General features: G+C 37.2%; 1 protein-coding gene across 6 annotated transcripts in view; it reads right to left on the bottom strand.

The window, feature by feature from the left end:
- ENAH (ENAH actin regulator) overlaps positions 1-27,329 on the bottom strand; it is a 94,571-nt gene that overhangs the window by 24,538 nt on the left and 42,704 nt on the right. For all 6 annotated transcript variants that reach the window (XM_054062072.1, XM_054062073.1, XM_054062075.1 and 3 more), the window contains exons 2-4: positions 21,952-22,117; positions 20,332-20,509; positions 10,894-10,978 (exon numbers count right to left, since the gene is read on the bottom strand). In XM_054062072.1, the coding sequence (XP_053918047.1) occupies positions 10,894-10,978; positions 20,332-20,509; positions 21,952-22,117 (429 nt within the window). The remainder of the gene's footprint in view (positions 1-10,893; positions 10,979-20,331; positions 20,510-21,951; positions 22,118-27,329) is intronic.

Raw genomic sequence — 27,329 nt, 5'->3', positions numbered from 1 at the left:
AGTTGTGATGATTAAATAAATATTGAGTGATTCAGTATTTAATGGTTTAGTTTGTAAAGTATCCTCACTTTCCATTTAGCCAGGAAGTAAAGGAAAAAAACCAAATTTTTTTTAAACATACAAATGAAAACTATTAATAAGTTTAGCATTTTGCTTATGATAAAAATGGTCTACCAAGAGAGGGCAGCAAAATACCTTGCAAACATTTCCTATCTTTTATAAAATTCCCATGCAGTGAGATATAAGAGATGCAATACACTATCCTTGAGAATAATTTTAAACTATTCTCATTAGACATTACTGAAGCATCCCTTTATGAACAAGCAAAAGGAGGGGAAAAAAAACCCCAAAACTGAAACACCACCCACCAAAGTCCCATACACTTTTTTCAGTATTTTTAACAATTCTAATAAACCATCCAGAAAACCAAAAGTGGCACAGGTCAAAAGATCTGTATGCCAGTAATGCAGTCCTGTTGCTTCAACACAGTTTAATGAGCAAGGATGAATTTCATGTAATAAGAACCAAAGCTTAACAAGTATAAGAGCTGTAGCTTAAAAAGATTAAGAATTCATTTTGCTAATTAAAAAAAAAAACCAACCACAAAACAGAACATAAATCTGTTTGCATTAGATCTCACTGGTTTTGTTTAGTTAGCATTAGATAACGTAATTTAATTTTAAAATTCTGTCAGAGATCACGATTACATTGTTGCAAAATCATTAACAGATTAAGAACAGTTACTACACATCAATTAAAGCATTTCTGAAATGTCAAGACTTTGGTAGTTCTAAAGCACAAAAGAGTTTAAGAATATTGTGGAAGAAATACATGAAACTGCTTCAGCCTTTAGAAGCATAGTTTCTAGCTACCAGCACATGTTTCGAAAACACTAGTGAGCTACTAAAAATGTCCCAGAAATCTATGTTATAGTGAAATGCTAATTATTCTAAGGCAAAGTGAGTCAATTATTTTAAAGGGTTGAATTACTAGAATCTAAGAGCTAATTCACAGTTTAGATTTGAAGAGTCAACTTCAGAATTTCTGAACAGACGCTAGCTTTATCATGCACTCTACTCATGAATCTCTCGTTTTGGATTTTAATTAGTTCCACACCAAAAGCATCTTAAGAATCTTCACCCTGGAGTGGGGAGGGCAGGTACTAGTTGTTGTTTGTTCTTGGTTTTAAATTAACTTACTTTAAAATTGCAATAGCTTTTAAAGTTATTTCCCTTCTATTTTTGCCCTTATACTTTTGTCCAATTAAAGAGTAGGTACATAGTCAGAGAATGAAGAGAATCACATTTACAATACTTTCCTGTAACTTGAACTCTATCAGCATTAATTCTCCAGTTCTTTGGGCAGACATCAATCAGGAGCATGACTACATTCTTGAAATAACATAAGGAGAAAAATGCAACAAGCAGACTTAGATACACACTGTTGCGTCCCTGCTGAACAAAATGAAAACTTTGTGATGGTGAAGGTGTTTATAACTTCTCCTACACAACACCTGCAAAACAGACTTGCCATTAGTTTACTGGTAAAATAATATTCTCTGTCATAGCAGACTTAAGAGTCAGAGTGAACTTGCTGTTTCCTGGAACACTTTTCACATTTAAGCCATGCCCTGGTCTGCAAGAATTATCACTAATGTCTCACTTTAGTGATGGTGGAAAGACTGTCATTCCACCAAAGACAGTATGCCTCAACAGTAAGCAACTCACATTGTGTTGAAAAACGGAGCTGATGTCACAAGGGCACCAAGAGAAAAAACCTAGAAGTACCGTATCCATTTGTGAAAGTTAATATCTGTCTTGCTCTGGCAGGTCACTTTGGTGTCACAGCAGGGCATCATATCACTCAGATCAATAGGAATACCATCCTTGTTTTGTCCGCTAAAAGGTGCGACAAGAACAAGGATAGAGAAAAACCACACTAATGAGTATATTGAAAAAGGACACCAAACCCCATCAGTCGAGCCACTAAAATGACAATGTTGCATTTAAAAAAAAATCATAAAACGGATTCTCTTCAGTGTCTTCCCACACAGTCTTTTGCCTTTTTTGAAAAATAGTTTCTTGTTTGTGTTGTTAACTATTCTAAGATAACAAAAGGTTGCTAAACTAGTAATAGCTTAAAACACTGCAGTAATATATTCTACTCTAACTATTCTGAAAGTTACCATTAAGACTTCTGTATAAGAAACCAAAGTGTGATTATATAGAAGTATTCAACCATGTGTGCATCTTGCATTCTGTGCTTCACTAGTTTGTTTTTTTTTTAAAATGTAAAGTTTACAACCAACCAAACAAGAAATCTAAGAATAATGCTACTATACCAAAATTCTAAAAGTAAGTGTATAGTATCAACCATAATTACACTCAGATTCATCAATCTAAACCAGTGGAGTTAATAAAAATACATTGTTGATTCAGCCATTAAACTTATGATTACCAATTAACTAAATATTAAAACATGTTTAACCATTAAAACTCATTTACCAATTTAAAAAGCTGCATTGCAATGACAAGCACTATGCAAAAATGTCTGTAGTATCCCAGTCCTGGAGTTGCAGTATTCCTAGGCTTTCTGGGCTGCTCTGAGCTCTTGCACCAGCTCCTCTAACCCTGCCATGATCTATGGAGCAATAAACAAGACAGTAATGTTTGGAGTTTTATTGTAAAATGCTTAAAGTCCCAGCATGTGGGCATAGATAACATTATCTAATGCAACAGTCACTACCTACTAGAATACATCTCACATGATGGCTCTCCTCCCACCACTGAGTCACTGCAACAAACAGAGCAGCTGGCTGCAAACAGGCTACAGAACGCATAGCTGAGCTAGAGGCACTAACACCAGATGCATGGTGACCTCATCTCCATTTGAAGCATGTTGTCATCTACAGAAGCGCAGTTATCTCGTGAATGTAAGGAACCACACGCACTCTATGGACATAAATTTAACTACACACAGTCAACTTACTTTATTGCTGTTATAACCATTTATAAAACAATATTAAAAGTTGATCACTTGAACGTTGATTATTCTGAACTTAGCTGCTAGCTTGAGTTTTAATAGCTTAATCCTCTGATCATCTTCTGCACAAGTTAAGAAAAGGAAGACATGCATCTGCTATGGCCCATCAAACTTGCAGGAACTTAACTGAATAATAAGACCTGAATATCAATGTTAAACTTGCTCTTCCATCTTTAATATTAAATACTTATTCATCATCCCAAAATTCGGCATTTGCCACAGAGCTCACTCTTCTGTATGGATACATAAACCTACTAAATACATATCTCAAGGCCTACACATTAATGCTTATGTAGCATGGCATGAACACACATTTCATAATTCATTTACAAAGAGAAAATATAATCCAAATCTTGCCCACAGGGATAGCATTTCCAAACACAGGCAGCCTCCACTGAGACTAAGAGCCTTCATGACTAGAAAGTACACCTGATGCACCAATAACATAAACCTATATTTAACTTCTTCCCATCTTCCTAAGCTCTCTCAGTTGTATGAACTTCAGTCTACAGCATCCACACTGAACTCTTGCTACATGCTCTCACTGAAACCCTTATCAAGTTAGCTTTATTATTTTTTTCCCCCCAAGCACTAGACAGGTAGGACAGCTTCCACCCTGAGTACACTACACATTGTTTCAGAGAAATCCAGACAAGAGCTAGTCGACTTAGTAAAAGGAGCAAGAAACAGACACTTAGCAGATGAGTGAAGTTTGACTGCTCAAAGCCAAGAGGTTTGTGACATGAGTTTATGTATACTCTGGAACTAACAATGACTTCAGCTTCAACAGTGGTGGACCTCTAGGTCTTTAAGCAGTAGTGAAAGGTGATACTGTTTAATTATGTCTTTTTTAATGTTTGCATCACAGAATATTTTACATGTAATTTAATGCAAAATTATAAAGGCATTTTAATTAACTACATGTACCATGATCTTCAAGCACTACGCAAATCTAGAGGCCATTACAGCTATCTCCAATGTTCAAGCAGCTTTACCCTGACGGATCACCATCGCATCTAACACTTGTCCTGCTGACTTGATTTTCCCCATACACTAGTATTAAGACATACTAAATACTAGTATTTCGCCTGCAGGTTGGGGTTTCCCCACCCCAAAATGCCTAAAACCAGGACACCGGCTATGCATTATTTCTCATTTCGTTGTGGTCGTCAAAATCTGCAATGTTATCCAACTCTTCCTGTTCTACTTTGTACTCACATCTCAACTCACATTAGCAGCAAATGCTTATTTTGTTCAGCAAAGCACCAAATAAAACTGCGTCATTCCCAATGATGCAGGAGAAACTGCTTATTCTTATTCTCCTTACAACTCCACATCAATCGTCCTCTCTTCTACCTTAACTAGGAACTTCCCTCTCGATACTTGTCAAATGCTTTACTGGAACCCAGGAACACTACATAAATCGCGTTTCTTCTTTTGCAGAAGGAAATAGTATCTGGGTACAGTTTACTGTGATTTTCTCTGGTTGATTATTCTTTTCTTCAAAAGTAGTGCTAAAGCTTTTCACATTTCACAGGTCAAACTAAGAGGCCTTCAAATCCTCAATCAAAAAGGATTTAAGGTCTAACTTTTATGTTATAAAATGTACCACATTAGTTGGAAATAAGAAAATAAGAGAAAGAACTCAATTTTATCAGTCAAGCGAAAACTGGTAACCAACCACCACACTAAAGACATGAATTGGCAGCCATAAACCTAAAGGTTATTGATTTCTAATAGAGAAACAGATCTACTAATGTTTTTTGATGAAAGCTAATCAAGTCTCATCTTCCTCATCTTGATCTTTTCAAATTATTACATAAACTATCAGAAAACTTGAAATTATCTGGCAGAATCCACATTGCCAAAAGTCATCTATGCACATGAAATTTTAGAAAAAAATACTCTCAATAGCAGAAAACCCTGCTTTCACGGGGAACTCCCTTTCAGTGGTATTGTAATGAGTATGTTCAGGACAGAACTAAGTTTATGAAAGGCAATCACAACAAAAAAAGTCTGGAAAAATGTAGAACAGTTTAATCCCAATGTCTTGTTTTGCATTAAAGAGAAAAATTTTGCAGAAAGGGTAAGATTTTCAAGGAGACATTTTCAAAAGTGTTAACTATGATACTTGTCAGAATCATCCTTCAACCAACATCCATATTCAACTACAGCAATTGAGGCAGCAATTTTGCCAATGCAGTCAAAAGACTGCTTAATGGAAGAGTGCTCTCCTCAGCCTGCTAAACACATCAGTGTTACCCAACATTTACAGCTATTCAGCATTGTAACCAGAGGGCACCCACTACTTCTCCCTAAAGCCAGTTATCAAGTCTCTGAAAGCTAGACCTGACAGAACTAAGGAAAACTTCACTGTGAATGGAAACAAAATGAGGCCAGAACTCAAATGGGTACCAGAACTCTTTTCCAGAAACTCTGGGGGTAACAACATCTCCACCCAAGTCTTTAGGATGAGATAAACAATACTGATGGGCCTTTTTGCTGCCTCCTTTTGACTCATGTCCTACTAAAAACACCCTTTCATTCCATCTAAACCATGCTCCTGGGATGAAAACTTCATGCAGATTTTATAACACGCACAGCACGCAATACTGTATGACTGTATTCGACTGACCACTCTTATACACTAAAAAGCCAGCTACTATACTATATTCATGTGCCTATCTCAGATTACAACTGTTTGCTTAGCTACAATCTAATCAATCCATATACCTTTAAAGAAAGTCCTACTTCCTCAAAATAAGCTGTTGGATAAATGGCACAAGGTCAAAAGCAAAGAAAAACTGTAAACAGTACATTTGGCCACTAACTAGGCAAAGGTCATGGGCTGTGGGAAACCAGTACAAAACCAGGGATGGAGAGTGACGCATAAACTTTCCTTCCTTTAAGTTATTATTATGGCTACATTGCTACTGAATTGCATGATGCAGTTTCTTCTTTCAGTTACTTCCACATGTTTTCAGGAATTATATATGTAATAATTAATAATTTGCAGGCAAAAAAAAAAATTCTTTTACCATAGCTAAAAATTAAGATCAGTAAAATCTCAGAAAAAAACCCCCACATTTAATCTGTAAAATAAAAAACATTCCTTTAAGTCTATCAGTAAATAAGAAACTGCTACCCCTTTCAGCCTCTGAACTTGTACTACCTGAAACTAAGAAGCCTCCCAAAGATACAATGAAAACCACACCATATCAATACTACTTTCTAGCAGAGAAGCCAAGTACTCTTTAACAGTATTGATCCATGATATAAACCAAAATTGTAAAGAAATTTGAAGTATTTAACTACTGCAAAACCCCCTAACATCCCACCGCTGTGTTTATGTGAACTTGTAATATTTTTGAGTACTTACGACAGAAGTCGGTCAAGTTTTGGTCCATTACGTCCCTGAAGAACAACAGGTGGCTTGTATACCCTCATTGTTCCTTACAATCTATATACTTTCTCTGTTTCTGGTGTTCTTGGTCTCCTTTATTTATGAAGCAGCGGTGATTTTGAAGCTATTTATAAACATTAACTCATTAAATTCCCAAGTGTCATATTAGATACCATCTCAGTGACTCATATGCCTGACAGTATATTTATCATGGCTGGAAGAGATGGTAAATTTACATGCACAAGTAGCACACAGAGACATGCCATGAACCAATCTTTTATTTTAAAACAGTATTTGACATTAAGTAACTCTGAAGTTATAACCAACATGTATGTCAACTGAAGTTGGTTCATTATCAAACAATCAGTGGAATTTATAAACACCGCCTGACTAGTACACTCTGACAAAATGAAAAATAATATATGTAACAAAAATCCCTTCATTTTCGAAGACCAAAAATGGAAGCTAGAGTGTTTTTAAAGCTTGTTATTAATGTATTTAAATGAGTGTAAGTTAATGAAAATTACAGTTATCTTCAAGTTCTCCCTGACAGGGAGTGCATATAACATGGGTTAAGGTTTCTTAAAAGGAAGTAACAAAGTTCTCAATTCACCAGAAAAAAATATTTCATTGACCACCTTATGTGCAATCTTGGCCTCATAAAAACCTCAGCATTTTAGAAGGCACACCTGGTCCCAGCAGCTTTGCAGATTGTCATCATTGTACAGATAACAATGCAAATATTCAGCCAACAAGCTCTGCAGCAAAATAAATTAAGTAATGTTACTACTTTAGCACTTTTACCCAACATATAATGCATCCTGAGTCAAAATAATACTTTTGTTGACAATCATCTAATTTAATTCTTCAGTTCCCAATTTCCCCAGGATTCCTGAATGCCTGTTATAAAACTGAAGGAAAACATCAGATCGGTTGAAGAGCTCTCTTTAATTGCCATTCTTCACCAGTCACTCCTTTGGCAAAACATTTCTGAGGAAATGTTTCTATTTGTGCCTAGGAAAACCCTGAAGCCACAAGAAACAATTTAACTTTGAAATTAGCATGGCTTTGAGCACAGGATTGGACTAGATGACTTCCACAGGGTCCCCTTTTCAACTTTAATTTTTATGTAAGCAGATTTTTCTCAGGCTTAGAATAACTTCGAGAAATATTTTCCTGAACTTAAACATTGGAGTCAAACACTACTGAATCCAAGTACATGTAAGGGGCACTTATACACAAGTGTTATCAAGTCACTTCTTAAACATTTCACAAGCAATAGACTTAGCAAAGCCCGCCTTTCTACTGATGCATCACAAAAGCCACGTTCCTTCTACACAATAACATTTATTCCTTTCCCTTGCATTCAACTCCCTGTAGTCTTCCAGCTCCCCACAGAATTCAATTCTGCCCACACTGCCTTTACCTTTTACTGAGACTGGAAACATCACTTGTAGATATGTTAAAAGTAATACATACCTAAACCTTTTCCTCCCAACTGTTTACTCTTCTCTGCATTATGGTAGTAAGACTATTGTTATTACAGTCTGAAAGCTCAAAGACAGTCACTACAGAAGAGAAGCTCTAGCTTATAGTTAACTGACCTGTATTATAACCATGCAGTTACAGCAGTAAAGAGACCTGAGAAGCACTTGTGAGAGTTTTTAACAAAATCACATGTTGTTCTCAGGCTTAAGGACACAACAACAATAGCCCTTCCACAGACAATCTGGCTAGCGACATGAGTAAACACTCATTCCAGTTCTCTATCCATATTCTAAGGGAAAAAATAAATCAAAAACAGGACCAGACTTCAAAGAGGACATTAGATGAGAACAAGTGGAGCACACTGATCAAATAAGAAAGTGTAGCCATAAGAATGCCATCTGATAATACGTCCCACACAGAAAAAACTTCAAGAGAGACTTGCAGAGCTTTTAATATGGGCAGCACTTTTTTCTGGAGAGATGTCTATTTACAGTGCTTCTCTGAAAAGTATTTCAGCATTACATATTTCAATTAATACAGCCTTCTAAAGAAACAGATGGGAAATAAAAACATTAAAAGTCATTAAAAGTAAAAAAAAAATAAAGAAGAAAAAGTCTTTTAGAAGTCATTCAAAAGAAGTGTCACGAAAGACCTTTAACATGACAGCAGACTTGCCTATAAACACAGACGAATTTGTAATAAGCTTCTTTCTATTTGTCTTTGAACAAGGAGACTTTCAGATAACACATTTCCTGCTCAGAAGAACATACTGCAGAAGGGCAAGTATGACAAATTTCGATGTTCAACATGTATGTTCAATTTTGTCCAATGTGTATAGTTATCATCAAATCTATAATATGAATTATTCCCAAACTAACAATCTGGTTCTGCTCACCTTTGCACAAACAAACAAAATGCAAAATATCAAAACAGAAAAAATTTCAGTGCCAATTAGACCCAACATGTTAAAATATTTTTTCAGTTATCACTGAAAGCTATTAAGTGCATTTACACCATCAATCTGGACTATGTCCTTTTCATTCAAGGATCGCGTTCCCTGCATCTGTACTGCATGTGACCTAAAGTGCTCCCAGCATCCCTTCTGGAAGGGAACAGCTAATCTCCTGGGAATATTGACTGTAAAACAATCCAGGATTGCACCACAAGCAGTATGCTTGAGACAGTCCAAGGTCTTGCTGTTTTCACTTAACCCAGCTTGAGAGCACTATCCTAGAAGACTTTGCCATTTCATATACCCATATTCCAGACACTCAATCTAAGCACTAACCCATATTCATAGAAACACAGAATCATTAAGGTTGGAAAAGACCTCTAAGATCATCCAGTCCAACTGTTAGCCCAACACCACCATGCCTACTAAACCATGCCACGAAGCGCCACGTCTACATGTTTACTTAAAACGTCCAAGGATGGTGACTCCACCACTTCCCTGGGCAGCCTGTTCCAATGCTCCACCACTTTTTCAGTAAAGAATTTTTTTCTAATATCCAACTTAAACCACCCCAATGCAACCTCAGGCCATTTCATCTCACCTTATCACTAGTCACTTGGGAGAAGAGACCAACACCCACCCCACTACAACCTCCTTTTAGGTAGCTGTAGACAGTGATGAGGTCTCTTCTCAGCCTTCTCTTCTCCAGGTCAAACAATCTCAGCTCCCTCAGCCACTCCCCAGACCACCCGTGCTCCAGATCCTTCACCAGTTCCACTGCCTTTCTCCAGACAAGCTACAGCCCCTCAAAATCCTTCTTGCAGTGAGAGGTGCAAAACTGAACACAGTATTCAAGGTGCAGACTCACCAGTGCCAAGTATAGGGGCACAATCACTTCCCTGGTCCTGCTGGCCACACCATTTTTGACACAAGCCAGGATGCTGTTGGCCTTCTTGGCTACCTGGGCACACTGCTGGCCCATGTTCAGCCAGCTGTTGACCAGCATCCTCAGGTCCTTTTCTACCAGGCAGCTTTCCAGCCACTCTTCCTCAAGCCTGTAGCTTTGCATGGGGTTGTTGTGACTCAAGTGCAGGAACCAGTACTTGACCTCAATGAACCTCATAAAATCAGCCTCTGCCCATTGATCCAGCCCTTCCAGATCCCTCTGCAGAGCCCTTCCACCCTCAAGCAGACCGATACTCCTGACCAATTTGTTTGTTCCCAGAATTTGGGCACATGATCAATATGTAGCAATTATTAAACGGAACTGAAGAAAGCACATTACAAATGTTATTGGTCTGAAAAATATCCCACAGGGCAACGGACAGGATATAGTGGCTTGACATTGAAGGGAACAGCTTAGCTTGGGTAGTGCCAACTGGTCAGGGGAACACTCGACTACTCTCTGAGGGCAGCACACATATAACTGGTACTGCCACAGTCGAAAGTTAAACTACTAAGGGTTTCATAAATTTATATGCTAAAAGCAGAAAACTAACCTTGCTCTGCTAAGAAATTAATAGTATAAAAGTGAACAAGCTTTCCAATACAGTATTTTTATCTAATAAATCCACTTTCAGGAACAAAAAATGTCATTTTCCATCATGACTTAATTCTATGTTTCTAAAGGTTAATACTTCCTTCCTTCCTTTCTGCTTTCTTTATAAGTGTGTGTCAAAAACTGAAGAGACAACAGTCACTGGAAAACTAATTAGGCTGACTGAAATTGACAGCAGAGAAATCTTCCAAGGCTTCCTGACTGATCTTCAACTCTTTCATGACTGGCCAATAAGCAATTAGACTATTTGAATGGGTGGAGATCACAAACATGGGATCTAGTGACAATCAAAGTTTTTTACACAGTAAAGCTGCACTATTGAAAACCGCACACATATAAACGCTGCCCTAATGCAAAAGTAATTCTAAGTCCTTGACACTTAATTTCTCACCATTAGTGAAGAGTTACTATGTTCTTTAATTGAACAGCTGTTCACTCACAATACCATACCTTCTCTGGATTTCCAGTTCTTCTTGTGATGGACCATTCTGCACTTGAGAGGGAAGCTGTGAATTCTGTCGAGGCAATGTAGGACCTAAAGGCAAAGACAGACCACAAATTAATGATTTGAACTTCTACTATACAGAAAAAGCAGAAAGTCAAGGAAAAAGGCCAGCCAACACGTGACATTATAAGAACTGTTCACTTCTGCTTTTTAAGCAAACAAGCTCAACAACATAATCCAGCAAATGAAAACTTCAACAAATGTTACCTTACATATTTACAGAATGGATTTATTTCACACAGATGAAAAGGCTTTATAGGAATGCAAACCAAATTTTATATATGATGGAACTTGACAAAAGCTTTGAAAAGCACTCAAGTCTGAGGTTTTCGTAAAACAATGAACAAGTAGGAGGAACAGAAGAGGAACAGAAAAGGCTCAGAAAAATGAAAACACTCACCTAAATAGAACACTGGAAATGGGGGGGTGGGGAGGGGGAGAACAGGAGAAAAAAACATCAGAAGCTTATCACCATATGAAGGAAAGGAAGATAAAGTATGTTTCTACAGAACAAACCAAAATTTACTCAAATTTTAGCTTGTCAAATTGAATTAAAGACCTTTGTGGATAGGCAAGTATTGTTTCCAGAGGAACAGAGGCACATAATGAACGTACAAATTCTGCATTCTACTAAGCACAAGAAATGCAAATGAGGAGGACATGCAAATTCATCTTCAGCTTTTACTGAAGGGCAATTCTGAATCATACATCTTTCAAATAATTGTATTCTTCTAAAAACAAAGAGGCTTTTCCATTTTCCTCACCAATGTATTTACAGCACAAAATTATTTGAAAAGAATTAATAGAAGTGTAGGATGAAGAAGTGTGGAATAGAGTACAGTAGATCATTAATGCATTGTTTATGCAAAAGTGTGCAGTAAACCAGGAAATTCTTTAGACTATGGCTATAGTTAAGATTATGGAATTTATAAGCAAGCAGAATTAAAATTTAACAATAAAAACTTATTAGGTTCTGAAAAGGTCTCAAAGCAAACCAGTAATTTCTTGCTGAGATTCCATCAAACTAGTTAGGCTAAGAGTGATGGACTTGTAATGAGATCTCCCCCATCTCAAATATCAAGTAGAAAATTTGTTTGCCATCTGAACTTACGAAAGTCATCCAAAAACATGAAGAGGCCATGTGTGATATATTGTAGACATCAAGGACAGGCAATCTGCCTCAGACTCAGCAAAAAAGTGCCATGTTTAAAGACTATATATACAGAAAGGTTAATTTACTCAAAAGAGCACAGTATTGTTTCCACTGTGGTCAAAGACAACAAATCCTTAAAATTATAAAACTGTATACCATCTACTGCATCCTACAGATAAAAATTAATGTAAAAACTTAGTTCTAGAAGATAAAAGCAGAAACTGTACTACAGAGTTTGTTTCTTCTGTATTTACTCTTTCCAGCAAGCATTAGGTCCTCATACCTAAGTACACGATGCTGCCCTTTCGCTTGGAGTATCTCCAAGCAACATCCAGAGATATAGATCTATAGTATTTTTAATGAAACAGATTTAACTGCAGTGATAATTATAATTAAGTTGCAAGTAAGTATTACAGATATATCTGTCAGATTGCTTATCTGGAAAACTTTAAAACTACTGAGGTCACATGTCCTCCTCTGTCATCTCCGTTGTGTGACAGGTGGTAGGTAGGCTTTTATGCTCATTAAGCCATGACCACAGCTCGCAAGCAGCTGGAGAAGCAGCTGGGCTGTTTGCTGTCTGCACCACGCTGCAGCCTTTCATGGACTGTTAGAAGTAGACAAATCAGGCAGCAGCTGTGTTGCTGCTTAAAGGTGCTCTTTACCGCTACCACTTGCCACATCTAATAGACTCCCTTCTCTCAGATCTTCCCTTGCTCAATATGAAACACACAGACCTAAAATGTAGTAAGAAAGACCAAAAATAAAAAGAAACGGTCATACTATGGACATTTACCAACTGGAACTATTTTGTACTGAAAATACAGTAGAAGGAAAACCACAAACTTTCACCCACTTAACCTTGAAGAATATTTGAACGGTCTTTTCAAACAAGGAATTACCACGCTATAGGAACTGAGTTCGGGCTGCCACTCTACAACCCTTCTGCCAGTGTCTCCAACTCTTTCTTTGGTTTCCACTGGCGCTAGCAAACCACAGTTTCACTTGCACTGGCTATTCAAACCAGTCTAGCTGTCAGAAAACCCATTCTGATAGTCTCGAACTTCATTCCAGAGCAGTCTGTCAGAATCATGTTCTCTGTCAATTCCGCAGTACACAATCAGCAGCAGGCCAAGCTAGCGTAACCTTGAAAGCCTACTCCAGTACACCATGTGCTTGATTCACAGCTATACATACAAGAGAGCCAAATGCAATCACCCACTAACAATTAACATCGTTATTCTAGACATTTTTGCCATAAGGAAATACAACCTGAGTGTATCAAAGGCTTTCAAGAAAGGAAAGCTCAGCTCTCAAGTCATCTGGCCTGTTCTCCAACAAATTTCTCTGCAAAAAGGCTCCTAATAACCACAATGCTAACGGATGCTGGCAAGTTAAAGGTACATACCAGGTGGAAAAGTATGTCTTATCCCATCAAATTAAGTTATTATAGCAAGCACTTCATTGCTAAAATACAACTGTCTGGATAGTTGGACAGATAGCATAACAAATAAATAAGCAGGAGCTAGCTAATCACAAGCTCTCTCAGAGGTTTCTGAACACTTCCAAGATATTTCATAAACATTGAGTCCAACAGAAATATTCATAGATACTGCCTGGGAAAAAAGTCTGATCCCTGTACAGGACCACTTTATCTTCAGAAACCAGTACAACCCAAGTAAGAAATGAGGCTGAATGGTCTATTCAGTCTGAGTTTTAAGGAAAGCCTAACATCTTTCTTTTCCTAAACAAAGCACAGATAGCGCACTCTGTAGCACACTCTGACAGGCAGAGGATATAATTTCATACTGATTTGTTCAGCAGCCGTTCAGGTTTAAATGCTTCCTGGTTTTCAGCTTATTCTCACCTTTGCATGACCCCTCCTCTATGACAGTTCTGGCAACTGTATACTGAGAGATGGACTGGAAATCCAATGCATTAAAAATCCCAGCGGAAAAAGCTTTGCATGAAGTGTTTCCACCAGTTAGATCAGGACCAGTTCTGATCCTCCGTGTGGTCAGACACACAACTATTCTGGCATATCTCAGAGAATGACATCAGACTGCTGGGGGATGTTTGAGCCAAACAAGCACTCCCAACACCACCTTTTTAAACCACAAACACAGTTGTAGTTTATGAAACTCTTTACTTAAGGAATCAGTTGGAGGTGAAAATTATCTCCATATCATCGTTCAAGAGCTGAATTAGTTCCAGTTGCACAGAAAGTATTCCAGTTCCTGTGAAAGTATAATTAGCAAGCTGGAGATACACACGGTTTCTCCTCATTCCATGCTTTTTGGTTCAACAGTTCCTTCAATCTTCACAATTACATTGTCTGCTTTGAAGTTTCAAACTGAACTCTCCACTCCACTTCTTTTATTGTCACCCTGTCCTTTGCTAGCAGTGTTGACATAGCATTCTGAAGACATCATATTCCTATGAGGTAATAGCCCTAACGCTCATCTCCTGAGTATCTACTGTTGAAGATAAGAACAAGACATACACTACAGGATATACAACATCTATCTTCATTTAGCTGGACAGGCTTGCTCTGGAGCTGGTAACATAAGGATTTGTGAAGTGCTTTCTCGGGGACTCCTGGTAGTCAGATGGCATGAACCTTCCTCAGAACCCTGCACACCCTAGGGTCCAAGAAAGCTAAAACACACACAAAAAACCCAGTCTGTGATTACTGTACTGTTCACAGTACAGCATTAAAAGAAAAAAAAAATATTTTAAAAAAAATATAGTACCTTTTCCTAAAAGTTGGTCAACTATTACATGAGAATTTTAGTTTGAGGGGAAGATCTCAAGTTTTCCCCCAGCAACAGTTTCTATAAAAATCTCAGTAATTAAGAATTCCCACTCCTTCATATCACAGCATGTTAGTGCCAAAAATAAGCAACTTTCCAATTATACACTCATATTCAAATCAAAGTATGACTGACTTTTCCAAGGAAGAATAGATTGAAAGCAGACAGCAAATTAGTGTACTAACTAATTATAATCTTTAGAAAAAGATGGTTTGAGTACACCTACTAAGCAAAGAACATACCCCAAGTGAGAGTTCAAAATCACAGCGAAAAGATGTATTTCTGTTATAAAATTTAAGAACTTTTAGAAGTGTTTGCTAAACGCTTAAATATTTCCTGAATGAACTGGAAGCAGGCTTTTTCAGAGATCTACCTCAGGAAGCAGTAAAAAAAAAAAAGGTATTACTATAAAGTAACTTCTTTCTCTTCTCCCTAGCTCTTTCACCTCCCACTCCGACCCGGTCCTGCTCTAGGACATTACAGAACAAAGTCTGGACAGACCTGCTAATGAGCCTCCAGTGGGACTAAACGGCACCACTCTAGACCTAGGCTTGTATTATGAATTTATAAGCAAGACTATCAAAAATGAGTGCATTAACAAGTGACAAAACTATTCTCTAGTACTTCTACTGGGGTGAATTTTCTTCCAGCTTCTCTCCACTTCAAATATCTACTTCCTCACACACGGCTACCATTTTGCATACCTTCAGTTGAATTAATTTACTAATCAGTTTATTTTAGCACAGCCTAACTCTTCTGCATTTTCTAGACTGAAAGTAAATGCTTTCCATTCACTTCACAAGCACTTTTACGAAGGTAATAAAATGGGTCAAGAATAACAAAAATACTCATTAAAATACATTTAATTGTAAGTAGAGTGAAGCTAAGCCTTGCAGAGATCTGGAAACAGTGATTATAACCTGGGGGCCGGGCTTGGCTCAGCACTGGCTTGCTGGGACTGGCATAAAAGAATGCAGTTTCCCTCTGCCATCCTTTTATGCAGGGGAGACAGAGACAAAGCTTCAGCAGTAGAATATCACAGTTGCTTACTGAAACTACAATACCACAAATTAAAAAAGGCAAGTATTGAAAGTTAAATAAATCAATACCATCTGCAGGATATTCCGAAGAAAGTACAGTTCTGCACTGTTGTTTTTCTCTTCTGGATTTGCAGGTGGTCTACAACCTGCTCTATGTAGCCAGCAGGAAAACAGGGTCTGATTGAGTAGCTACTTGTTAATGCAGTCATTTAAACTGGAATGGAGTGAAAACGCTGACTTCTACATTGATTTAAAAAGAGAAATTAGGACAATCACGTGATCAGCACTGCAAATCGGGAAGAGTGGAAAAAAATAGACTGTGCATTTCAGACTCTTCCACTGACAAGGCAGTCATTGGTTCAGAGTCCTTCAAGACAAACCTATACTCTTTTTTTTTTTAGAAGAAAAAAAGCCTTTGCTCTCAAGCACTTTCATTCTGCATTCTGAACTCTTTAGAATGAAAAAAAGCCCATCACTGCATCACAGCGGTGCAGGCACCTAGTGTCTTCTCTGCTTCTACAGATCCACTAGAGGGAGATCCTAAATTAAACAATCTCCAATTATGGCAGCACCAGAACAGGTGATGATGCCAACTGCAAGCAAAGATCAATGACATTCTCCAGGTATATTGAAGAGAAGAAGACTATACGATTTTATTTTTTTATGACCGTAAGTAACAGCTGCCTTGCAAAGCAAATTGTTATCCACAAAGTAATCTTTAATATTCCTCAGAAGTAATTTAAATTTCTGCGAACTCTTGCACAAAGCTTGTCATCTACAGCTTTATGAATTTCTGAAGAGTATGCCCAGCTAACATTAAATCTGCTTTCCTTTTATGCATAAAGTACAACTTAAAATACCTAAGTTAATAAAAGAAATCAGAAAACAACAGCAGAAAAAGACACTGCAAAACCCAAACTTTAATTGTAAGCAATTCTAGAGTAAAAGGGGAGTTATCTATGTAGACTTCCTTTATTTTACTTTACTTGGAGATTCTATATGCTGTCTTTATATATACTAAGAAACAAAATAAATTTATATGAATTATTAGAGACAAACTGTCCCCTTCAGGTACAGATCTCTGAAGGAATATTGTCAGACTACCAACACATTTCCTAAAATGAAGAGCTAATATTAGAGCCTCAGTGCTAGCCATCTGTCTAAGCAAAGATTCAGCTATGTCAGAAATGCTAGGAAAAATAAATTAAAAAAAACAACCCAAAACTATTAACACCAAGGATCCATTTCTAGCTGCACTTCTAGGAAATTATATCAACTATAGAGAGAAGAAATATATTAAACTTTGAGCAAGGAATCCAATTAGCGTGTTTCTAAACTGCAAGCTACTTAGCATCCTATTTCCATTACTGAAGGAGGTAGGTTCAGAAAGATACTTGATCTTTTTCACTTCTTATCCTGATACAGGTCAGAAAAAATTAAGTAATATGTAGGTTATACACTGACAAATCTCCCAGCTCATAAAACTTAGGAACAGTTGTTGACAGTTTTTTAACACAGATACATTACAAATGTTTTTCTTTAAACATTGTCTGGAAATGGTGAGAGGCTTACAAAGCAATTTTATATGCATAATTACCAATTTTTTTTTTACAAGCAGCAGTGCAAAACTACTTATCTTCAGACAACTGCTGAAGCGACACTGGTAATGCTAAGCTTCGGTTTTATTTCATCTTGTTGAAAGCTAGAGCATCTACCTGCCAGTGAAATGGGCAAGTGATACCTTATCTTAAACAGCCACAGTATTTCTTGGTTGAAAGAAGTCATAGAAGAACATTAGTCTCCTCTTGCGCTGATGGTGTTCACAAGTTTGTGATACAGCTAGTGAACGCATTTAGACTTGTACCTATCACTATCAAGCCAAATCAAAGGAAAGAGAAATAAAGCGGCTGCCTTACAATTCAGAAAACTTAAAGGTTTCAACCAGTATCAAACACAATTATGCAACTTAATTCATGTCCTTATCAGACCTATACCTCAAAGTTGTTAACAAAACAGACAGAATATAGCACTTAGCCAGCAACCAGAACAGACATTACAGTCATACTCAACTTTCATTTAATGTATCACACAAAAATCTACCTGAAAGCAAACAGCCTCCCAATCATCAGGGATTAATTTGTATTAAACTGAATGAAGCAAACTCAAACCAAACGGCCACTTCAGATATCAGTGAAGAGACTATGGCAGAAGGAGCTGGAAGAATTGGTGATTTGGGATGAGCAGAGGATTGAATTCCAAAGTACGGAGATTTTTAGACTCGTTGCAAAGCTCAGCTGTCCCCCTCCTCAACATTTAAGAAATTACTGAACTGATGTCACAGGAAGAAGAGTTATTTTCATTGAGCAGTTTGCTCCTGTGGAATTACATGGATTCTAGGCTACTGCTTGAATGACGTTTTGTATTACTAAAATCACATTTAAAGAAACCCCTAAAAGTTTTGGTTTTATCCAAGACCTTACAAACTGAAGTGGCATCTTAGTTCAATAAAATTTCTACTACTGAAGAATATAAGGTAGTTGTTAGTCCAGATATACTTTGCACAAAGCAGCAAGAGAACCAGTAATTGGATATCCAAATGACAATAATCTATGAAATGAAGAAAACAGATGCACTGACCAATTAAAAAATGAGCACTGTCAAGCCTGCCTACATCATTTCAACCTCTCTAATAGCTCAGTTTTAGTGTTAAGTGTTAATTCAAACTATCATATAATCATTAGGTTGAAAAACACCTTTGAGATTATCAGCTATAACCGTACCTGTCTATTAAATCAAGCCCCCAGGTACTTCATCTACCCACTTTTTAAACACCTCCAGGGATGGGGACTCAATCACCTCCCTGGGCAGCCTCTGTCAGTGCTTGATAACCCTTTCTGTGAAGAAATTTTTCCAAATATCCAATTTAAACTTCCCCTGATGCAGCTTGAGGCCATTCCCTCTTGTCCTATCACCTATCACTTGGCAGAAATATATATATATATTATATATATATATACATACACACACGTATAAGCACAAACCCACTTGTCTGAAACAAGTTGTACCAACCTCGTCAAGTGCAAGTAATGGGAAACAACTTGGAATCCTCAAACTTGTGGTAATTACCATAAAGCAGGCCATTTCAGTCTTTACCTCAAATAAGTATAAACCAACACTTTGTGTGTTTCCAAATGCTGGTTAGGAGATAGATGACAGTCAGAACGCACAAAATGTTTGGAATGAAGTAATCCCCAGGGAAAGTAGGATTGAGGGATTTAGAGCAAAAAAACCCATCTATCTAGGATGTAGGAGAATGGGATACAGAACTGGCTTACTTTAGCTGGCAAACAGATACCTCATAGCTCTAGTTACCTTTTATTTTTTGGCCTCATATGCTGCACAACAGCATATGCCCTACAGAACGTATCATCCTTCTTGGTCTAAATAGTTTAATTTTAAAAAGTAAGTCTTTAACTATGAGAATGAAAAGCGACTTGCTGTAGTTGAGACAGCCCTAGTAAGGTCACCTACAGTCTGTTTCTACAAGAGAATGAAAACTGGCACAGAAGTGCTACCTCTTGTTACACGGGCAAACTTTAAAGTTTTATGAGGACAAAAGAATTCCATTTGATTACAAGCACACAAAAGTCTCAAAAGTCTTTTAGAATAAAAACTCCCTCTGTGCATGTCCTAGTGTTACACTGATCAATTTGCTGCAGAGACTATCTAGAACATATTGCAGAGACCCTCTGAAGAGTGAAAGCCACTAAATTTTCCATCAATGGTTTAAACCCTGTATGTCAATCTGTTCTCCGCCTAAAAGAAAAGAAATTGTCAGATCCATTGTCTATAAATTATATGTGCTCATCTCAATGTTACCCCTGGATCCAAGGTCTACAAGTTAGAAACTTCTGTATGGTAACAACATTACCTTAGAGGATGACCTGAATTCCAAAGTCCAGAGGAAAAAAAGAAATATCTAACATTCATTGAGAAGGAAAAATACCAGTACATGTTAAGAATACTGGATGTCTCTAGATGTTTCTAGAAATCCTGAAAAACACCGATGAAAAAGAGATACACTTTTCTCGGTGGTTTTGTTTCCTTAAAAAAACAAAAGCAAAGTCAGTAAGTTTCTGTATGTAATAGATAGATTTTCACGTTATTTACTTTTTAAGAATTGCATTTACATGGATGGCAGTCGAGTCACTATTAAGCAGCAGCAGTTCAGCAGACAAAACACCCAAATAATTAAAATGGCTAGAGGCTGAATCATGACAAGAGACAAGACTTACTGCGTTTTGTACATAAAACTTTTATTTTTTTCCATCTCTGTATTTGAACAGTCTTAAATATAAAAAGTTAAGAGACTCTTACCAGCTTCCTGTGAATTTAATACTTCTAAGGCATGCATCATGGCACTTGCGAAGACATTGGCATCTTCTTTGCTGCCAAAATTCAGACCATACACCTGCCTAGCATCCCGCCACTGGTGGAAGGTCTGTGTGGCCTGATTGTACTTCAGCCCTTTCGGAATGGCACAATTTATTACCACCTATAATCATAAAAAAAAATTTCTTGTATTCAAAATTGCCATTTCACCATGAGTTTCAGCTTCATGTAGATTTTATTCTCTAATCAGGTGGGTTAATTCCAGTCCCAGAATCCACAAGATCACAATGTTGAAGCACACAGTCATTTCAATTCCAATTCCAATGCTGCATGAAATCAGAGATGATAATACACAATGGGACTAATGAGATATTTTGAATGAACTTTTGTAGCTTATATGTTCACATTTCAAATGATGCACCTACGTCTTGTAACACCAGTGTAGTAATACCAACAGTTCTGACTTTCAGTAGCAGAGTACTCCATGTGAATATGCATTCGGATTTCATAAACTCTGTTTTCCATTAACTTCACAGATTATTTGTTAGAAATATGTTTGTAACCAAGTCACCACCTTCTCACTGTGGCTGCTGTGCCCCTTCAGCTCGCTGTGCATTCAGTAGCAGTTTAATTGTACTTCTACTGTGTATCACTAGGTATCATTTTGCAAGATCATTTTGGCTCACACAAAAGATCAGAAATTCTAGCTAGTAGGACAACCATTTATTACAAGCCATCCATGAAGAGGATCCCATTGCACTTGGATAACTATATCCTCTCACCTTTTTCCATTGAATAATGGGTGAAAAAAATCCAGGATTGTTCTTGGATAAATGCACAGAGATCATTTATTATTACACTAAGTATTTAATGACAAATGACACAGGAGACTATCAGTCTATGATTCAGGTGTGTGATAAATGACCAAGAACAGACCAAAAGAACATTATGAAATGCTGGAAAATAGGGAAACAGGTGTAGAAGCTTCCCTCAAACAAAAAAGTTAGATCCTTAACTTCACACCAAGCACTATAAGGCAGAGCATATTCCAAGACAAAGCGCTAGGTTTTCCATTTAATCAAGATCTAATAACATTTCTGGCAAAGAAATGAAGATGTAATGCTTGTTGCTCCCTTCTCGGCCTATCAAAGTGGTAGATGATCAGCATTACCAAATGTCAGAAGGGTTATTTTTTGAATGAACTGATCTGGGGAAATGCAAAGTCATGCATCCAACTACAAAAAGCTACAATAGAACTGTTGGTACCTATATAGACAACATCTAGGAGCAGAAAGCAGAGAACAAAAGCTCTTAAATTGACACTTTGCCTTAAAGAGAATCAGATGACTTCTGCGTATACCAGCAGCCTTTATATCTGTCTGTATGAAGAAATGGTGAAGAGCACACAAAGACATGAGCCTTGGATGTATCTAAAGCGCTTAGTTTATGGGGGGAAAGCCACAATACAATTTTGTTACATCAGTTTAAAATAAATGTATCACTTACAGTTCCCACAATTTTACTGAATTTTGTCTATTTCTTAATGTTAAAAACAATCAATACCAGCTTAAGCTTCCTATTCTAAGTTTTCAGAGATGTGCTTACCTGATGATCTTGAATCTTCCTGCCCACTACTCTGAATGTGTTGTTGCCTGTGTGATGATATATATGAACTCTGCTGAATCCAGCTGATCCACCAGCTGGTACCCATTTCTTATTGGCATCATCGTAGACCATTACAGCAGCTCGTGCTTGGCAGATACTCTGTTCACTGTTAAAATACAAATATTTTAGAAGAGAACATAAAATTACTTAAGGTAAATCATCATCCTTTCAGTAACTTTTTTTTAAAACTCAAAATGTTGAAGAAATACTTCTTTCAACTTGCTGAAGCATCCCTTTTTCTAAACATAAGACCGCTAGCACTTTGACCTTTGCTTAAAGGTGTTCACGCTGAAAAGCTGTGGTCAAGACAAACAGGCCTAACTACTATTGAACAAGAGATTTACTTTCACTTCTTTTACAGTTTTTCCCCTTGCAGTTTTTTTATTCCCCCTTTCCCCACACCACCAACCATGAAGTTCAATTACATCCTATAAACATATACGAAGTTTTCTGCAAAGACTAGAGAACAAGGAATCTAGAGTCACACTAGCTTCACATAGTTTACATTTTCCTGTTGCAACTACTTGTACTAGGAACAAGACTGGAAGGCCCTTGCTCTTTTTAACATATACAGAAGAAAATACACACATAGAGGATGAAGTTTAGCACAAAAAAAAAAAAAATCACCTTCTCATAACTGAAATACTCTTGGATTTGACATCTTTTACAACAGCAGACACCCAGATGTAATATTTTCTCTCCGAGAAAAGGGTCTATTGTTTAAAAGTACAATTTCATTGGTAGCTAATCCAGGTCATGGCAGTCATCACCTGGTAGCTAAGGTACAGCCTAGAGCTAAAAAGGCAGCATGTCATGAATGTTCCAATATCAGGAAATGTTCTAACATTCTATGATGTTCTAATATGATGGCATTAGAAACATAAGAAAGCAAAACATACCATAACCACACTATTCATTGGGAGAGGGTGATACTATGCAAGTCATCTTTATGGGAAATGTCCAGATGCAGACGGGAAATAAAAATAGAAAGGAATGATTTCTTATCAGTAAGTCGAATTCTCTGAACATACCACTCCAGCGCATCCAACATTATAGAAAGCACATGATGCCTGGCTTATAAGGAATGTGGCCTGGCATTTGGAAAACTGAAAAGGCTGAAGACACATACATTCTTCATAAATTAAAGAAGGAAAGTAGTGAAATATTTTTTTTCATATTTTATGAAGGAGGAAGAGGATTAATCCCCTCTACTCTTTTTGGGGGTTTCTGTGGGTTTTTTATTGGTTGGTTGGTTTGTGGGGCGGGGGATGAGTGTGCTGTGTTTGTTGTTTGGGTAATTCTGTTGGGTTTTTGATTGCTTGCTTTTGTTTGTTTGTTTGTTTTTAAAAGACAAATATCATGCTGAATTCTCCAGTATCTTATTTCCATCTCCCAGCACAAATTCAGCAGTATACCCAGCTGTTTTGTTCACTTCAAATACTGACTTCTTTGAGAAAACAGAGTACCAATTTCTATCACACTTCCCATGGCACTCCAACAACTGGAAATGCACTCCACACTGGGATGCTTTTCGAGGCTAGAGAAGCGAGACTACTGAGCTCATGACTCTTAGGCACGCGAGAGATTCAAGTTCAGATGAGGAAATAAATTCTTAATTTTAAAAAAGCACATCTTCTAGTCTCATCACCTATTTCACAACTAGATCAGAATGGGACAACCACCTTAAATTAGATCATCCTTTTCCTAGTCAGAAATTAGTTGAAAATAGGGACAGCAAAACTATAACAGACACATATACAGTGCTTCTTTTCTACGCATAGTTGATCTTATAGTTTACAATTTGGACTGAAAGAACCACAGCTGATCCAAGAAGATAAGATACAAAGAAGATAATATTAGTTACAAGTTTCAGGCATTTCACAGTACCACTAAAAATACACCACAGATAAATAAGAAGGTTCCCTCATGTGAGAAGAGGACAAGGCAAGAACCTTATTTTTAGAGTATTTGGCACACAACTATCTTAAAAGTTCAAACCTAGAAAGATTTTGTACTCTTCACAAAGTATAGAACAAACAGTAGTGGTTTTTCTAAAACGCGTAACAGCATTACAGAAAGATGTCAAAACTTCTGAACCTCAGAAACATTTTTGCTACATTTTAATTTCTATCAGCTAATGGCATGATAAGCCATAGGGGACAGGCCCAGACACTGACATTGAAACAGGGCCACATGGTTTGCAGAGTCCTTGACAAAAAACTGCATCTCAATCATATGTCAGACAAAAAAATCGTTTAAATTCTATTAAAAATTGAGACTATGATTATAAGTTAATAAGTTCCAATTACAACAACAATAGAACCACAGTGTGATTGAGTAATAGTACAGTGATCCAAAGACTTAATTAATAGGAAAGATCAAGTTCAGACATTCCCATTCAGAGCATTTGCACTCTTTGCCCTGCCATGGTCCTTCCATAGGACTAAGTTTCAAAAAAAGCTCTGGCTTTACATAATTTTATTTAACATAAGAAGAAACACCTTCTCATTTTAGAACTATTTGGTATTCAAGTGACACAATTCGTAAATGCAAATAAGATGACCTTGAGTAGAATTGCTAGCATTTCCTTAACAACTATTAAACTATTTTTAGTTCCGCTTCTCAGGCTATGCCTTATAACTAGAAATATTATACAAGTCTAGATCTCAAATATTTCATGCTCCATTTAGAATAAAACAATGTTCTTAATAGCAGGGGATTATTCTAAACCATATAAAGATACAAGATGATTTACATACTTAAAAAAATGATAAATACAATTTCCAGTTAACCTACACAATCATTACACAATAAATAAGCCTTCTGCTTTCACTTCACACGAAACCTGTAAATAAAGTTTTAATGTTCCAGGTCTATAATTTTCATTCCCAGGTGCCAATTTGAAGGTGACATACTCCCCTGTGCCAGCAGTTCCCATCACCCCTCACTTTGTTTATCAGATTGTAGCATTAAATTGGAAAAATGAAGTTATTGCTATCAGAAACAAATTAAACCACCCCAGTCTGCTAGCCTTTTCACAGGATTCAATAACTGCATGTTACTAGAAGTAGGGGAGATTAATCCAATTCCTCTCAACAAAATCTCTGCTCTCTAAAGTGATTACCTTTTGCTTTGAAGAAAAGCAAGGAGGCAGGAGCTTTGACAAAGAAGAATCTTTAAGTCTGCTCTTCAATCACCATTTGAGGGTTCAATAGCTGAATATAGTACATTACAGCAATTAGACACTAAAAGTATCAAATTTTTCACTTTTAAAAATAAGGTGTGTACCTGAACTGCACCAATCTCAACGGGCTACATCAAATCTAAAATCCATGCTATTAGCTCATGATTCTACCTTTGACAGGTGTAATGAAAAACAAGGTTTAGTTTTCTTTCTATGGGCCACTTTTTCCTAGGAAAATGCCGAGTTTAATATATGGACCATTACTAAAACCTGAGCCATTGCCCTTTATATTCCTCTCTTATTTATGAATTTCAACTTAAGTTCAAAGAAGCAGGAGCCAAGTGAATTGGAACAGTGTCGTTTATCATATTTCTTGCTCTTCAAGCTTATTACACTTCCCTGCTGTCCTTCTAACAGGAGACAGATCTTCAATGATCTCAGTATTTATACATGAAGTCTTCACAGTCCACAGTGTTTTTCTGCAATACACACGTCTCTTAGATTGCAGGAACTGAACATGCTAGTGGATTACTTCATTCATTGCACCAGAACCACATCGGTCTGATCACAAGCCCATTGTTTTATGGCCAGATTACTTCAGCAGAGAAACGGATCAGGTACAGACATGTTGTAGGAGAAAAACATGAGGGTCTTTATATATTTGCCCTGTCATTAGGCCTTCAAAAGCATCCTGTTGGGTTTGCTTGTCTAACTACAAATTTTCTTTGGAGGTACTGGTGCAATGGTTTCAGAAACCATTACATTTGGATTAGCCTGCACCTTCCCAACAAGAGAGCTCATTAGGGATGCAACAGAATGAGTGAAGGGACCCATCTCCAGCTGCTAATGCTACTGCCAAAACACACAGCTGCCCAAAGAACTAATTGCTAACTTACTAGTGCAGTGGGCTATGGAACTAAAGAAACAATCTAAATATTGACTAAGAAAACTAAGAAATAGCCTGTTCTCAAGTAAACTTACCAAATTAAGCATGTGAAATTATATGCAGAAAGGGAAAAGTCATAAAAGGGAACATTCATGCAAAACAGTGCTTACCAAAACTTAGGAAACAAAATATACAAGCTCTCTTCCCAAAATGTAAAGCTTGACAAGTAGCTGGATAAATATGTTAGGAGGAGTTCTCTAGACAAAGATGTAAGGCTCTGACTGTTGAAGCCAACCATTATGCGGGATAAGTCCACCTACAGCAATACCATATAAAGCCAGAGACAGGGTGGTTGTTTTTTATTTGGGGGGAAGAGTAGGGGAAGGTCTGGCACTCAAAAGGCTCACACAAAAAAAAACACAGTAGTAATGAATCATAAGATTATTCTTATGGGAGAACATACTTTCCTCCTCCAGTGATGAGATCATACGGAAAACTCAAAAATCATAGCAAACTGAACCCTAACAGACAACAATCTCGCCCAAATGGAATGTGCTCATTCTTCCACATCCCTAGTTCTTAAGCTAAATGCACAGTGACACCAATGCACAGTCTGCTGACCTAAGCCTTTTTTTTTTTTTTTAATCTCGACAAAAAGTGGATGCTTGGCTTTCCTCTCTCAAGAACTAAAAAGGATATACAGACTTAATGATCAGACTCATATGGAAAACAGCATGATTGCAGCCATGGGAAAGATCATTTAAATATACGAACAAGAGCACAGAAAAGCTGCAACTGCTCTGATTCCCAGACTTCAGTGGTTTTGTCAGTGACATAACAATGAGGTTTTATGAAAAATCATATCCCACTACATCTTCTGGTGATTCAGGGGTTTGGTTTTTTTTGCTCAGTTCTCAATTTACAGAACCATAACAACATGTTCTTAAATAGCAGCCTTTGTGAGGCAGAAAGGAACAAAAAGAGGCATTGATTCACCAAATGCCTGTTTAGGCTTTTCAAACCACGTGGCGCAAAGCTATAAAGAAACTCCAAACATTTCCAATAATAAAACCTTAAAATACAGAGTAAAGAGCAGCTGAATGCTTGTCCAGGTATCAACTTTTACATCTTTGTAGCGGTGGTTCTCAAGACTGTTTTCCCTGCTTATTTGTGATCCCAGACTGGTACATCACAGTGAAAATGTGTGTTCTCCACTTCACTATAAAAAAAAAAAAACCCAACAAACCA

Source organism: Cuculus canorus, chromosome 3 (genome assembly GCF_017976375.1).
Source record: "Cuculus canorus isolate bCucCan1 chromosome 3, bCucCan1.pri, whole genome shotgun sequence".
NCBI classification, from domain to species: domain Eukaryota; kingdom Metazoa; phylum Chordata; class Aves; order Cuculiformes; family Cuculidae; genus Cuculus; species Cuculus canorus.
Note: the sequence above shows the minus strand (reverse complement) of the source record. Positions and strands in the feature narration are given on the sequence as shown.